The sequence below is a fragment of the Chiloscyllium punctatum genome, chromosome 39 (assembly GCF_047496795.1).
Source record: "Chiloscyllium punctatum isolate Juve2018m chromosome 39, sChiPun1.3, whole genome shotgun sequence".
Lineage (NCBI taxonomy): Eukaryota > Metazoa > Chordata > Chondrichthyes > Orectolobiformes > Hemiscylliidae > Chiloscyllium > Chiloscyllium punctatum.
In genome coordinates, this window is record NC_092777.1 from 66282945 (window position 1) to 66297848 (window position 14904).

At 42.6% G+C, this 14904-nt stretch overlaps 1 protein-coding gene across 2 annotated transcripts in view; it reads right to left on the minus strand.

The window, feature by feature from the left end:
- Positions 1 to 14904, minus strand: part of mbtd1 (mbt domain containing 1) — a 77953-nt gene that overhangs the window by 25430 nt on the left and 37619 nt on the right. For both annotated transcript variants that reach the window (XM_072558980.1, XM_072558979.1), the window contains exons 7-11: positions 13335 to 13469; positions 10701 to 10789; positions 9323 to 9557; positions 3204 to 3259; positions 698 to 802 (exon numbers count right to left, since the gene is read on the minus strand). In XM_072558980.1, the coding sequence (XP_072415081.1) occupies positions 698 to 802; positions 3204 to 3259; positions 9323 to 9557; positions 10701 to 10789; positions 13335 to 13469 (620 nt within the window). The remainder of the gene's footprint in view (positions 1 to 697; positions 803 to 3203; positions 3260 to 9322; positions 9558 to 10700; positions 10790 to 13334; positions 13470 to 14904) is intronic.

The following is a 14904-nucleotide window of genomic DNA, read 5'->3' on the forward strand; positions in this document are numbered from 1 at the left end:
TAATTTAATTAACTCAGGAATAGCTTAAACAGTGGTGACTTTAAATCTCAAACATATTTCAAAACATTAAATAGAAAAAATACTGCAAATGATGATTGATCATCTGAGTTTGCATGTATGCGAATTCAAGTGTTTATTTACCAAGGGTCATCAGGATTACTTGCTTACAAACCCGATCTTCCTGTCTTCACTGCAGCAGGTAAAACAGGCTGTGCCTGTATAATAACCGTACTCCACATTCCTTCAATGGATGACACAAAGCATTAGCATTGTTGGTTTGAGAATCAATTCATGATTGATCAGTTGATACTGAGCCTGTGGGCAAGGTAGAACCTGTAGCTTCAGGACAATCCTCTAGTTCAACAGTGGAGAGTGACAATACAGTTTAAAGCAGAGACGTAAATTCCAAGTTGAAATAGCTAATAAGGTTTGGTTCAAGCATATCAGTATATACATAGAATCCCCAATTGGAAAGGATCAGAAACTTCAACTCACTTGAACGGAGCTGAGAGATGATTCCAAACCCATCTCAGTCAAGGTTCTTCCAGTAAAAGGAAAGAAACTTTCCTCCCATCAGGGCAACCATCTGTCAGGGCCCAAAGGCAGTACATAACCCAGAACAAGAGCCAATTACCATTTATAAAGAGGATGATTAGAGTAAGATGGTAGGGTTCTGCATGTGTGCTAGTGACCTTACTTTGCGGACAGTTGCCACACAGATTGCAGACAGATTCAGTGGGTCAATTGCTTCCAGTTTCATCCCTTCCTGGAACCACTCTCCACTCTGGTCCACATCCTTCACCTGAAAAATCAAGAGATTCAGTACGGTCACAAAGAAAAGCACATCATTCTTTGCAAACAAAAAAATAATAATTCTCATGATGGGGGCATCAAAGGTCAGCATATATTATCCACTTTTTATTTCCCAGAGCAGATGGCGAACTGCCATGTTGAACCATAAAATGATTTAACTGGGTAGCACATTAGACCAAAGTGAGGACTGCAGATGCTGGAAGTTAGAGTCTAGATTAGAGTGGTGCTGGAAATGCACAGCAAGGCAGGCAGAATCCGGGGAGCAAGAAAATCGATGTTTCCGGTAGGAGCCCTTCATCAGGAATCACATTAGGCCACTTAGGTGGCACAACATAACGTAAAATCAGAGCAGGTGCAGGCCAGGCTTTTGATGCTATTTCATTCAATGAGATTTTGGCTGGTCATCTACTTCATCATCACATTACCTACACAATTCCCTTGCTATTTCTAATAGGCAGCAAAATATTAATCTGTCTTGAACATACTTGACATCTGAGCCTCCACAACCCTTGAGTAGAGGGTTTCAAAGATTCACCATCCTCACAAGAGTTTACTTGTCACCTCAGTCTGAAATGGTCTATCCTTATGCTACCTTTTGAAAGTTATTAGTATAGCTAATCACATGCTATTGTTTACTACGATGGGATGTGAATAAAAACTGTTGCAAGTTATGTTTCAGTTATATCAAAGTGAGATAATATCTCAGGTACTGTGTACAGTATTGGTCACCTTATTTAAGGATGGATGTAAGTGCAGTGGGTGCAGTTCAGAGACAGTTTATCAGACTAACACCTGGAATGGGTGGGTTATCTGACGAGAAAGAGTTGTAGAGGTTAAGATTTTCTCTGCTGGGGTTTGGAAGATTAAGAGGAAACGTGGTTGAAGCATAAGAGATAGTGAGGGGTACTAACAGGTGGAAAGGACCTTTCCTCTTAAATAAAGAACTTAGAACCACCTCCTAAAGACATAGATGAGATATTTTCTCAGGAACACGACTTCAAGACTGTTGAGATAGAGGGTCTTTGAATATTTTCAAGGCAGAGGTAGACAGATTCGTGATAAGCAAGGGGATGAAAGATCATGAGTAGGCAAGAATGTCAACTAATCAATTCATCTACTACTTTATTGACTGGCAGAGTGGGTTTGAGGGACGTGTACTCAACACTTATATGCGGCAAAAATAGTGACAACAATTATTTGATAGAAAACAGCTTTCAAATCATTTGTGTAAAACAATTAAACTTCACTAGATGGGATTAGAATATTTTAAACGGATAGATCAGGAGTCAAAGTTGATAATAGTCCATGTCCTCCAGGAGTTTTGACACAGTCAAGCTGAAATGGGAATATCAGTGCACAAATGCAGCCACAAGGAAAAAGAGTTATAATGCTGACGCAAAACTTAATTCCTAAACAAGACCTTTAGCATGAAACAACATTGATATTTGGAAGCTGCTCTCTTCAATGACAGATTACAAAATTGAGAAGCAGATTCAAGGAAAAAACTGCATTCATTCCTTGAATAATGGGAGTCCTACAGAATTAAAGTTACCTTCTCAACTCAGGGGGAAAGAAAAATGCTATTCATACTCAATGACTATAAACCAGTCACAAGTTCAGGCTCATGACAAGGTTTTGTATTCATATTCCTTGGTCTTTTTGCAGCTGTACAGCTTTAGGCAGCTTTTCACAGAATGAAATGTTTAATTCTTCTGAAGCCTTTCGCAATGGCACAACAAGAAATCCTGCATTTAAAGATGAAGTTCTCGACTTATTGTTGTAATACAGAAAATGAACATGACCACTAACATCTTGCATGCCTCTGCTAGCAAGTCATGTTTATTTCATCGAGCCAGTTCAACCTCATTGACTTTGTAATGCTGCATGATTAAACAGCATTTATTACAGCAAGCTGCAACATGAGCTTATAAACATCACATCCAAGTGACAAAGAAAGAGTCGTGTCTCGATTATAAAGGCACATGCAGCTTTTGAACATACCATTTAGGAGGCCATTCAGCCCATCAAGCCTGCTCTTCCATTCAGTAAGAACATGACTGATCCGATTTTATCCCTAACTCCAAATTCCCACTTGACCCTGATATCTACAAAGTCCCTTGTTAATCAATTTTCTACTTTTGCCTGAAAAATATTCAGTAACTTTGCCTCCACCAGTTGAGGGAGGAGGGTTCCAAAGACTTAAACATTAAAAAACAAACCTCTTCAAATGGGAGACACCCTCATTTTTAACAAACCCGTCAACCAAATCTAAAATCTATTAAGGCAAATCGAAAACTCTAGGCCATCATGAATGTTTGCAGATGATAAATATCAGGAGCACTCCATATTCATCCATGAAGGACACCAATACCTTACTTCCTGAAGCTTACCTTTGCAAACAGCTGTGGTGCAGCATCACACTGTCCTTCCTGCTTCTTTGAACCATCTAAATATAAACAAAGTTTGTAAGTTTAATCTAATTTTTAAAAAGGGCACACAGTCAAGCAATGCAGGAACTATTCAATGATAAAAACTAAACCCAGATGCAAATGAAAACCAATCAACAGAAGAGAGAGGCGAAGTTCAGTATCAGTATTCAGATGATATTTCGTAGACATGAAAATGTGAATAGTCAGAATACCAATCAATTCTGATTTCAGCTACATCCTTAATTTTAACCCTGCTCTAAACATCAGAATTCTCCCCAAGCCTTATTCTCAACTGCCAAGTGGTGGTTATTTGTCTTTTGTTTCTTTCATATCTATTATATATAGTATCCATTACAGTCAGTCAGTCATGATGGCACAGATAAAGGCCCTCCAGCTCATTGTGCCACACCAGTCATCAACTATCTAATCATAATCCCACTTTCAAGCACTTGGTCTGTAGCTTTGAATGCAATGGCAGTTCAAGCTTTCATCCAAATACTTATGTCTTGAGAGTTTACACTGCTTCTTAAGCAGCGAGTTCCAAATACCAACCACCTACTGGGTGAAAAAATGTTTCCTCAAAATCCTTTAAACTTCTTGCTCCTTCCCATTGAACTATACCCTATTGACCCTCTACTAAGGGCAAACATTTCTCACTATCTATTAGAGTCATAGTCATCGAATTGTACAGCATGGAAATTTGAGTCGAGATTAGAGTGTGCTGGAAAAGCACAGCAGGTCAGGCAGTATCCGAGGAGCAGGAAAATCGAAGTTTCGGGCAAAAGCCCTTCATCAGGAATAGAGGCAGGGTGCCTGCAGAGTGGGGCACCCTGCCTTTAATCCTGATGAAGGGCTTTTGCCCGAAATGCTGATTTTCCTGCTCCTCGGATGCTGCCTGACCTGCTGTGCTTTTCCAGCACACTCTAATCTAGACTCTGGTTTCCACCATCTGCAGTCCTTGTTTTCACCCAGCATGGAAATTTGTCCATGCCGACCAGATATCAGATATAGATTTAGTCTCATTGCCCAGCATTTGGTCCATATCCCTCTAAATGCTTCCTGTTCATATACCCATCCAGATGCCTTTTAAATGCTATAATTGTACTGGCCTCCATCACTTCCTTTGGCAGCTCATTCCATATAAGCACCACCCTCTGCTTGAAAAAGTTGCCTCTCAGGTTAAACCTTTCCCCTTCTCATCTTAAATCTATGTGCACCCCAGGAAAAATAACTTGTCTATTTACCTTATCCAGGCCCTCATGAATGTATAAACCAAAGATCACCCCTTGGCCTCTGACACTCCAGCCTATTCAGCCTCTCCCTATAGCTCAAACCTTCCAACCCTAACATCTTTGTAAATAGTTCCTGAACCCTTTCAAGTCTCACAACATCCTTCCTATAGCAGAGAGACCAGAATTGCATTCAGTACTCCAACAGTGTCCTAACCAACGTCTTTTACAGCTGCAACATGACCTCCCAACTCCTGTACTCAATGGACTGACCAATAAAAGGAAAGCATTTGAAACGCCTTCATCACTATCCTATCTATCTGCAACTCCACTTTCAAGGAGCTATGAACCTGCACTCCAAGGTCTCTTTGTTCAGAAGCACTGCCCCGGACCTTACCATTAAGTGTATACATCCTGCTCTGATTTGCCTTTCCAAAATGCAGTAGCTTACATTTATCTAAATTAAACTCCATATTCTACTTCTTGGCCCATTGACCCATCTAACCAAGTTCCCATTGTAATCCAAGATAACCTTCTTCGCTGTCCACTACACCTCCAATGTTGGTGTCATCTGCAAACTTACTAACTATACCTCTTATGCTTGCATCCAAATTATTATATAAATGACAAAAAGCAGTGGACCAAACACCGATCCTTGTGGCATTCCACTGGTCACAGGCCTCCAGTCTGAAAAGCAACCCTCCACCACCATCCTCTGTCTTCTATGTTTGAGCCAGTTCTGTATCCAAATGGCTAGTTCTCCCAGTATTCCATGAGATATAACCTTGCTAACCAGGCTACCATGAGAAATCCTGTTGAAGGCCTTACTGAACCCCACATAAATCATGACCACCACTCTGCCTTTATCAATCCTCTCAGTTACTTCTTCAAAAAACTGAATCAAGTTAGTGAAACATGATTTCCTACACACAAAGCCATGTTGACTATCCCTGGTCAGCCCCCGCTTTTCCAAATACCTGTAAATCCTGTCCCTCGGGATCCCCTCCAACAACTCGCCCATCAGTGATGTCAGACTCACTGATTTATAGATCCCTGGCTTTTCCTTACCACCTTTCTTAAGCAGTGGCACCATGTTAGCCAACCTCCAGTCTTCCGGCACTTCACCTGCGACTATCAATGATACAAATATATCAGCAAGGGGCCCAACAATCACTTCCCTCGCTTCCCACAGAATTCTAGAGATTTATCCACCTTTATGCGTCAGAATTTTATATAGGACCTGTATAAGTGCAGCAAGACATCCGTCCTCCTATACTAGAATCCTCGCACTATGAAGACGACTATATCATTTGTTTTCTTCATTGCTTGCTGCACACCTGCATACTTACCGTCAGCAACTGGTGTACAAGGACACCGAGGTCTTGTAGCACCTTGCTTTTTCTGATGCTGGTTGTGAGGAAGGCAGAAACACGTAAGCTATGAGATATCAGGCCACATGCAGTAAGTGCAGCTGAGAAACGTAACCGGGAAGGGGTGAGGGGAGAAAATTTGATCAGAACAGAATAGTTTGCTCATTAGACAGTTCCCTCCATTATAGTCAGAGGCAGATGCCTCGACCCCACTACTTGGAACATACAGCAATGAGCTTTTACCAGAGAAGAGCATCCTCCAGGGAAAAAGGCCTGTCAGCTTCATGTGGGATGTGGAGTGTGAGGAAGAGCATTGCTGCAGTATAACAGGGATTGCAGCTCCCAGACTGAGCTGTCAGCAGCTCAGGCCCAGCTAGAGTATGCTGCTGGGTCCAGTGCCCAGAACAGTACTTTCCTCATACATTGATTTACCAAGAGGACTTGAACTTTTATGGCATTTAATCACAACAGTCAGCAATTAGTGTCAAACTAATTACCTTTTGGTGCAGTCTCTGCTGTTACATTGGCAAAAACTGTAGCAGGATCTCTCAACTTGCAACTGGGTAAATGTTCAGTTTAATCTGTTTCTGAGGGTGGCTGACGTAGGAATGCTGGCTCCTCTCATACTTTCAGCATCATCCAGAAGGCAGCTCGGGACTTCCCTTGGGATTTGAATGTCTGTTCTGAAGCACTCACTCAGTACTGCACTGCTACATCTGGACAAGCTGAGCTCAACTCGTTAGGGTGATGCTCAAGCTCACAGTCTCATGGCTCTGGTAAGAGCAAAATAGTACTGGGCTAAATATCCCATCTGTTTCGGAGATAGCTATTCTAACATCCTTCCCAAGCCACTGGTCAGGACACGAGAAGATCTTAAAAGACCCCATTCAACCTCCATCACTAAAATGCATACATGCTGGCCAGTTCCCCACCTGAAAGGCGGGAAGAAATTAAAGCTGGTTCATTTGGGCAAGATGGCTCCTGTGCCCATCAGGGGCAGCATGCCCTTGATGCTGCTACTCCTCAAAGCTATCACTGCTGCTTTGTCTCAACCCCTGACCTCAAAATCTCAATGTCCACCTCACTTCCTTTCCCACCCCAATCCCCAGGCTAGCGGTGGCTACATCTGGTGTTGCTGGATTGGCTGGCAGCTGGAGGGGCTCAGATTCCATGTCACTTGGAGGCAGAGGTCCTGCTCTCTAATAATGAAGAACTGGCCCAGAGGTATCATGTAGGGCAGCTAGATTTCAGGTGGTAAAGTCAACCGGGAGGTTAGTGAAGACTAGCACCACCCGAGGAATGTTCCTTATTTGCATATGTCACCAGGGAGTGTATTTTTTAAACTTTAAAAAACTTGTACAGTTCTCCTACTTTGGCCAAAATTACTGTTGACTCCCATCCCTCATATCTGCCCTTTACAAAGTCGATTTAATTCTACAGACTACATCAGCTGGCAGCGAGACCGCATGGAGGCAGGAATCCCCGACATAGTGAATCTCTGACCTTCCAGCCAACATTTGGCTTTTGGATAGCAAGAACTTGAATTCTATACTTAAACACATTGAAGTCATCTTATGGCATTCACCTTCCTCAGGTCAGGAAATAAACTGAAAGAAAGACAGACTTGCATTTATAACCTCAAGTTATTCCAAGCGCATTGCAGTCCATAAAGTGCAGGTGAAATATTGTCACTGTTGTACCGTCCAACAATGCAGTGCAGGAATGCACAGCAAACACAGTTTGATAATGATCTGATCAGCTACCTCTGATGTTAGTTGAGGGACAAATGTTCACTAAGACACGGAGGAGAACTTAACCACTTGTCTTCGAATAGTGACTGTGCAATATTTTATATCCACCTTATTTTCCTTTTCTCTTTCATGGGATGGCCAGCATTAGCTGCCTGTCAATTGAGTGGCTTGCCAGGTTACTTCAGAGTGCAATGAAGGGTGTTGACAATGCTGTCACTTTCAAAAACGTTATTTTGTCAGTGGGTTTTTTTTTGAACAAAAGTTGTAAAGGCAGAGGTACAGAAGAGTCTAGTTTAACAATGGAAAGGGAATGGCCAGTTCTCCCAGTTCAGGATTTTTCAAGACGTTTCAGTTCAAGACATTAAGAGTCCAGGGGAGATGCAAGCTTCAGTAAAGAATTCCTCTAAATTTCTCGGAAATCTCTCTCTAGATGTTGAGCCCTCCTGCCTGTAAGAATCTGTATTTGAATTTACCTTTTTGCCAAGAAGCACGCTTATGGGATGGTACTGTGTCAGGTTGATTCAGTTTTCCCAAAGCCGAGTTGCTCTAAATTTTATTTTCTTTTGTTCATGTTTCAACTGTAGTGTTGAAATCAATCCTGTTTTGCTTAAAGCCGAGTGGTTTGGCCAGTTGCATCACCCCTGGAACACCCACTTCACATCTGCCTTTAAAATGACATAAAAAGTTAGGATCTAGGCTACCATCTTCGAATACTTGGAGGGGTCTGGCCAGGTCCATAACAAGAGTCAACCACTTTGCTGAGGTTCCTGAGTCATATGTAGACCTGACTGTGGAAGGATTTGGCAGATTTCCTTAAGTCATTAATAAACCAGATGGATTTTCATGGCAATTAAAATAGTATAGACCCCATTACTGACAATGGGTTTCCATTACAGGTCATCACCAATTTGAATGCTCAAATCTGATCCCAGTAGTAAATTGGACATTCAACAATGTACATTTGCAGGTGAACGTGAGGACTGCAAATGTTGGAGATTAGAGTTGAGTGTGTGGTGCTGGAAAAGCACAGCAGGTCAGGAGGCAACCTAGGAGCAAGAGAATCAACATTTTGGGCAAAACTCTTCCTGATGAAGGGCTTTTGCCCGAAACGTTGATCCTCCTGCTCCTCAGATGCTGCCCGACCTGCTGTACTTTTCTAGCACCACACTCTTGAATGTACATTTGTAGATCACCTTTAAAAAAAATACCCGTTTAGGTAGGTTATGACATACCTCTGGGGAAGTGGTACTTCAACCCAAACCATCGGCCCCAGAGTTAGGTATAGATACTACCACTGCGCCACAAGAGCACCAAAATAGATTGATACATTTAAGGTCTCACACTTCACATGATTTTTGCATCATTCTACAGATTACCCACATATTGAAATGGCAATCTTTTCCATGCAGCATTTTTTTTAGTTCATCCATTGAAGGTTAGCATCACATATCCCCAACTGCCTCTATTGAAATGGCTTGCTGGTACTTTGAGGGCAATTAAGAATCAATCACATTGCTGTGGACATGCAGTATTACACAGATCAAACAAGGCAAGGACAGGAGATTTAAAATGAGACCTTCTGCCTCTCTCACACCTGCAGCTATCCTTCAGAAGCAAAACCGAGTGGGCACAGGACGACCACAATGAACATGAAGAGGGATTTCAGCTAAGCCCAATCCTGGTCTGACTAGAAGTCCTTACAAAACAAAACTTCTCAACTCAACACTTACCTGTTCTTTTGAATCGATGTCCAATACTTCGAGACCAACCAATGGGGTGAATGAGTGGACTCAGCATATGACACCAAAAATCATCTGTTCCATCTTCACACTCTTCGTAAATAAGCCGTAAACGACCACCAATTATGCTTTCAACCACTGCTATTCGTGTTCGGCAGAGGTGAGTCTTATCGACAACTTCCACACGCATGGCAGTTTTGAATGGGTACTGCATGCTTTCAACAACCTGCAAGACAACTTAACGTGACTGAAGGGAACAGGCTGGCATTATCTGCACTTCTGTTCCTTAAGTAGGATGATGAACACTGTTGTTCCAATACGGTGAGTAACGAGTCAGTCCGTGGCCCATTTCAAATTAAAGGACAGGATGGAAAGCTCAATGACTTTATATGAACTAACACAGCCACAAAATCATGTTCATGCAGCAGATTACTGTCTCAATAGAAACGAGTACTAGATCAGAATGAACAAAGATTTAGTAGTGACATTGTAACCACCTGTGCTTATCAACAAGCTTGGTGCATGCTCTCGTGTTGGGTGAGGTATCAAAAGGAACAACTGATGCCTATGGAATCAGACCCAAGGATAACCCCACATTTGTGAAGAAACAAAGTATTAATCACGTTGACAGGAGCATAAAATGAAATAAAAATAATGAAGAATAAATAATGCAAGATGATATCCATCTCCAACATTGTGAAAATGTAACATTTATGGAATGGACTGCTCCAAGGGTTACCAGGCGGAAACAGTTAATTCAACCCAATAAGACAGGGGCTTGTTGCAAGGTTTGAAATAGGTCACGCAGGACAGTTCGGGGGTCACCGAGGCAGATTTCAATAGTTACAGGATATCAGTGTGAAAACACAGATGTAGGCTCCACATTAGGCAGTGCTGCTTTTAGCTGTACTGCTGGGAAGGCAACTGATTAACATGGGTTCTGTACAGGAGACTCAGTGAGAAGTCAAAAACAGTTGAATGGCTCTGTACTGTTAGAATGCAAGGAGAAATTCTAGCAGCTAAGTATTGGAGTCTAGGCTCAGGGTAAATCCTGAGAATTGTTTGGGCTTAGAATCCATGTGTTTCCTAGTAAAGTTGAGAACAGCTTTTGAAAATACTCCATCAAGCAGTATTTGCTTAATGCAACTGAGCAACATTAGACCTCAGAAGAACCCAGAAGTATGAAGCTAGCTTGTCACTTCATTCTCTGCATAGGTTCCATGGGTCTCACACATCGTGAAGCTTTTTAGTTTGAAAAAAGTTACTTCCCTTTGCCCAAATGTAACAAATTTTGGCAGTATAGTTCAGGAACAAATGGAAATGATAATAAGGAAACGATAAAATGGAAATAAGGAGCTGGCCATCTTACCTTGGAACAAAAGTCAGGTGGAAGGGTCTTGGCACCAGTCAGTCTTTTCACAAGAAAAGCTTTCCAGTTTGTATATTTGTGTTGGATAGCTGTCGAGGGAACAAGGGGGAAATTATGCTGGATTGAAATTAAATCAGGTAGTAGCAAGGCATTAAGCCCAACATTAGGCAGAAAACTTGATGTTCTGACTGTACTCATCACCTAGAATACTTAAGATAGTGAGTGGAAGAGATGTTCACCTGCAGAGACCATGCCTGTGGTGAAGATTGCAGATTGAGATGAATGAGAAATGAAAGTTGATGATTTTCACAATCATATAAGGTAACAGTGATTACTTTGTCAAGAGCTATTTCAGTGGCCCAAAGGAGTAAAGGAAACTTGACTAGAGGGATTCAAACATGGATTTCTGAATTATAAATTTTCTTTACCCAGAGAGTGGTGGAGGGATGGAATACGCTGCCTGTGGGAGTGGCAGAGTCAGAATCATTGGTGACCTTTAAGCGGCAATTGGATAGGTACATGGATAGGTGCTTAAGCTAAGACAAATGTTCAGCATAACATCGTGGGCCGAAGGGCCTGTTCTGTGCTGTATTGTTCTATGGGCACGGGCTTGGGAAGTGACAACGTCAACACAATTTGGATGAGAAAAGGGAAATTAAAAATGAGGCACCATTTTGCAAGGGCATTGCAATGGGAAGTTTTTTTTAAGAAAGAGGATGAGGATGATATTAGCAACGTAAAAAGGAAAGGCACAGTAGATGGAGAGAAAATTGTAAACAAACAGGTAGAAGACTGAGGATGGTGGTGGACGGTCGCTTTTCAGACTGGAGGCCTGTAACCAATGGCGTTGCCACAAGGATTGATGCTGGGTCCACTGCTTTTTGTCGTTTACATAAATGATTTGGACATGAACATAAGAGGTATAGTTAGTAAGTTTGCAGATGACACCAAAATTGGAGGCATAATGGACAGTGAAGAGGGTTACCTCAGATTACAACGGGACCTTGATCAGATGGGCCAATGGGCTGAGAAGTGGCAGATGGAGTTTAATTTAGATAAATGTAAGGTGTTGCATTTTGGGAAAACAAATCAAGGCAGAACTTATACACTTAATGGTAAGGTCCGAGGGAGTGTTGCTGAATATATTTAGATTAGATTACTTACAGTGTGGAAACAGGCCCTTCGGCCCAACAAGTCCACACCGACCCGCCGAAGCGCAACCCACCCATACCCCTACATCTACCCCTTATCTAACACTACAGGCAATTTAGCATGGCCAATTCATCTGACCTGCACATCTTTGGACTGTGGGAGGAAACCGGAGCACCCGGAGGAAACCCACGCAGACACGGGGAGAATGTGCAAACTCCACACAGTCAGTTGCCTGAGGCGGGAATTGAACCCAGGTCTCTGGCGCTGTGAGGCAGCAGTGCTAACCACTGTGCCACCGTGCCGCCCAAGTGCCGTACAGGTTCATTGTTCCTTGGAAGTGGAGTTGCAGGTAGACAGGATAAAGAAGACAACATTTAGTATGTTTGTCTTTATTGGTCAGAGCACTGAGTATAGGAATTGGGAGGTCCTGTTGTGGCTGTGCAGGAGATTGGTTAGGTCACTTTTGGAATGCTGTGTGCAATTCTGATCTCCCTGCTAGAGGAAGGATGTTGTGAAATTTGAATGGGTTCAGAAAAGATTTACAAGAATGTTGTTAAGATTGGAGGTTTGAGCTATAGAGAGAGGCTGAATAGACTGGGGCTGTTTTCCCTCCAGCATCGGAGGCTGAAGAGTGACCTCAGAGGTTTATAGAATCATGACAGGCATGGATAGGGTGAACAGACAAGCACTTCTTCCTGGGGGGGGGGGGGGGGGGGGGGGGGGGGGGGGGGGGAGTCCAAAACTAGAGGATATAGGTTTAAAGTAAGAGGGGAAAGATTTAAAAGGGACCTCAGGGGGCAACTTTTTCACACAGAAGGTAGTGCATGTAATGGAATGAGCTGCCAAAGAAAGCAATGGAGGCTGGTACAATTACAACATTTAAAAGACATCTGGATGGGTGTATGAATAGACAGGGTTTAAGAGGGATATGGGCCAAGTGCTGGCAAATGGGACAAGATTTATTTGGAATATCTGGTCAGCGTGGACAATTTGGACTGAAGGGTCTGTTTCCATGCTGTACAGCTCGATGACTAAGACTAATACGGAGCACCATGAAGAAAAGTTGGATGACCAGCAGTTTATGGGTAGAGGGATGTGGGAACTGCAGTTGGGTCTTGCTGACAAGAGCTGTTTGGAGAGGTGTCAATGAAGACAAGAGGAAAACTGAAGTAAAAAACACCAGTTCAGGGCTAGGGCAAAGGGGAGTTTTGCCAGAAGTTTGGGTGGTGAGGGCAGTGAAATTGAAAGAGATCGAAGTGATGGAGGCAGCTAATTAGATGGTGTCAATGACAAAAAGAAAAATCCATTAAATCCTTTTTATCTTGTTGGGGGTGACAGTGAAGGAAGCAAGGGACATGGGTTTAAGATCATTGGCAATAAAGAATAGAAACTGAGTGAACCACGTTGCCCCTGGAATCTCTGAATGACACAGGCAAACAAACCTTTCGAATTTTAAAAGGGAAATTGCCCAAAAACACTTACTGCGAGGAGTAACTAATGGCTTGCCACTGGTTGCACACCAGCCAACTGGATGAACATCAGAACCACATATGTTGCACCAGAAGTCAAGACTAGAGTCATTGTCAAAACCTTCATATCGGAGCAAAGCCTTGTAACCTGTAAGAAAACAAAATAACTGAGACCAAGAAAATAATTTTTTATTAGAACTACAGAAACCCTACAGTGTGAAAGCAAGCTATTCGGCCCATCAAGTCCACACTGACCATCTGAAGAGCATCTTACCCAGATTCCCCACCCCCACTCCATTCCTGTTATCCTACATATTCCACAGCTAATCCACTTAGCCTACACACCTCTGGACAGTATGGGCAATTTAGCATGACCAATCCACCTAATCTGCACATCTTTGGACAGTGGGAGGAAACCTCAGTTCATGCCATCCTGTTGAAATGTCAATCACAGCCACTTTACTACAAGCACAGATCCCATCCCAGAGAGAATGTCAGACATCACATGACAACAGGTTATAGTCCAACAAATTTAAAATCACAAGCTTTCAGAGCACTACTGAGAGAGAAATATTGGCCAGCATGCCAGGGCCAACAGCCTGTCCTTCAAAATAATGCTGTGTGATCTTACTGACAGGGTCTCTGGTTCCTGTTTTCTTCAAACAACAGTGCACCTCCAACAGTGCTAGTTAGCTGAACCTAGAACCTTCTGTCTCAGAGACACGGCATAACTGATGTGAAGGTTTGAACTGTCCTCTTCTTGAATTGGAAACCAATGAATCTTTGGCCATAACTATACAGAGAAGTTTTAATATGAAGGACAATTAGATGATACATTGGTGTTTCAGGATGACAAAGTCATCATGCTGTGTTAGCCCCAGGCCTGAAAGTCTTCGTCCTTTGTACAAAGGACTCTCTTTATACCCCTGCTTCCTTTCTGGTTAAGATTGTCTAAGTTAATGAAGGTAAAAGTAGTTGTGAATGTCCGATCCAAATTGCAGTCCAACTTGCCAACATCCATGCTCTCAGCAACTAAAAACTGGACAGACAAATTTACTGCTACAACCAATGTTTAACTTAACATAAGCTGTTGGCATCATTGCTCCAAGGGCAGGTTAGCTCCCTCTCATTGAAACACAAAAGGTAGGAGGGGTAGGCCATTTGATCCCTTGAGCCTGCTCTGCCATTATGATCATGGCTGATCATCAAACTCAATACTCAAATTCCACCTTCCCTGCTACACTTCAGCCACAACAACTGTATCTAACTCCTTCCTGAAAACACAATGTTTTCATGTCAACCACTCTCTGTGGTAGTGAATTCCACAGGCTCATCACTCTCTGTTTGAAGGAATTTCTCTTCATCTCAGTCCTAAAAGGTTTACCATTTATCCTTGAACTATGAACCGTGGTTCTGGCTTCCCTACCATCAGCAACGCTCTTGCTGTGTCTAACCTGACTGGTCCTGTTAGAATTTTATAGGTTTCTATGAGAGCCCCACAACACCTCTCCTCCCTTCAATACCAACTCCAGCCCCACCCCCAACATTCTTCTAAACCCCAATTAATATAGCCCTAACTGACT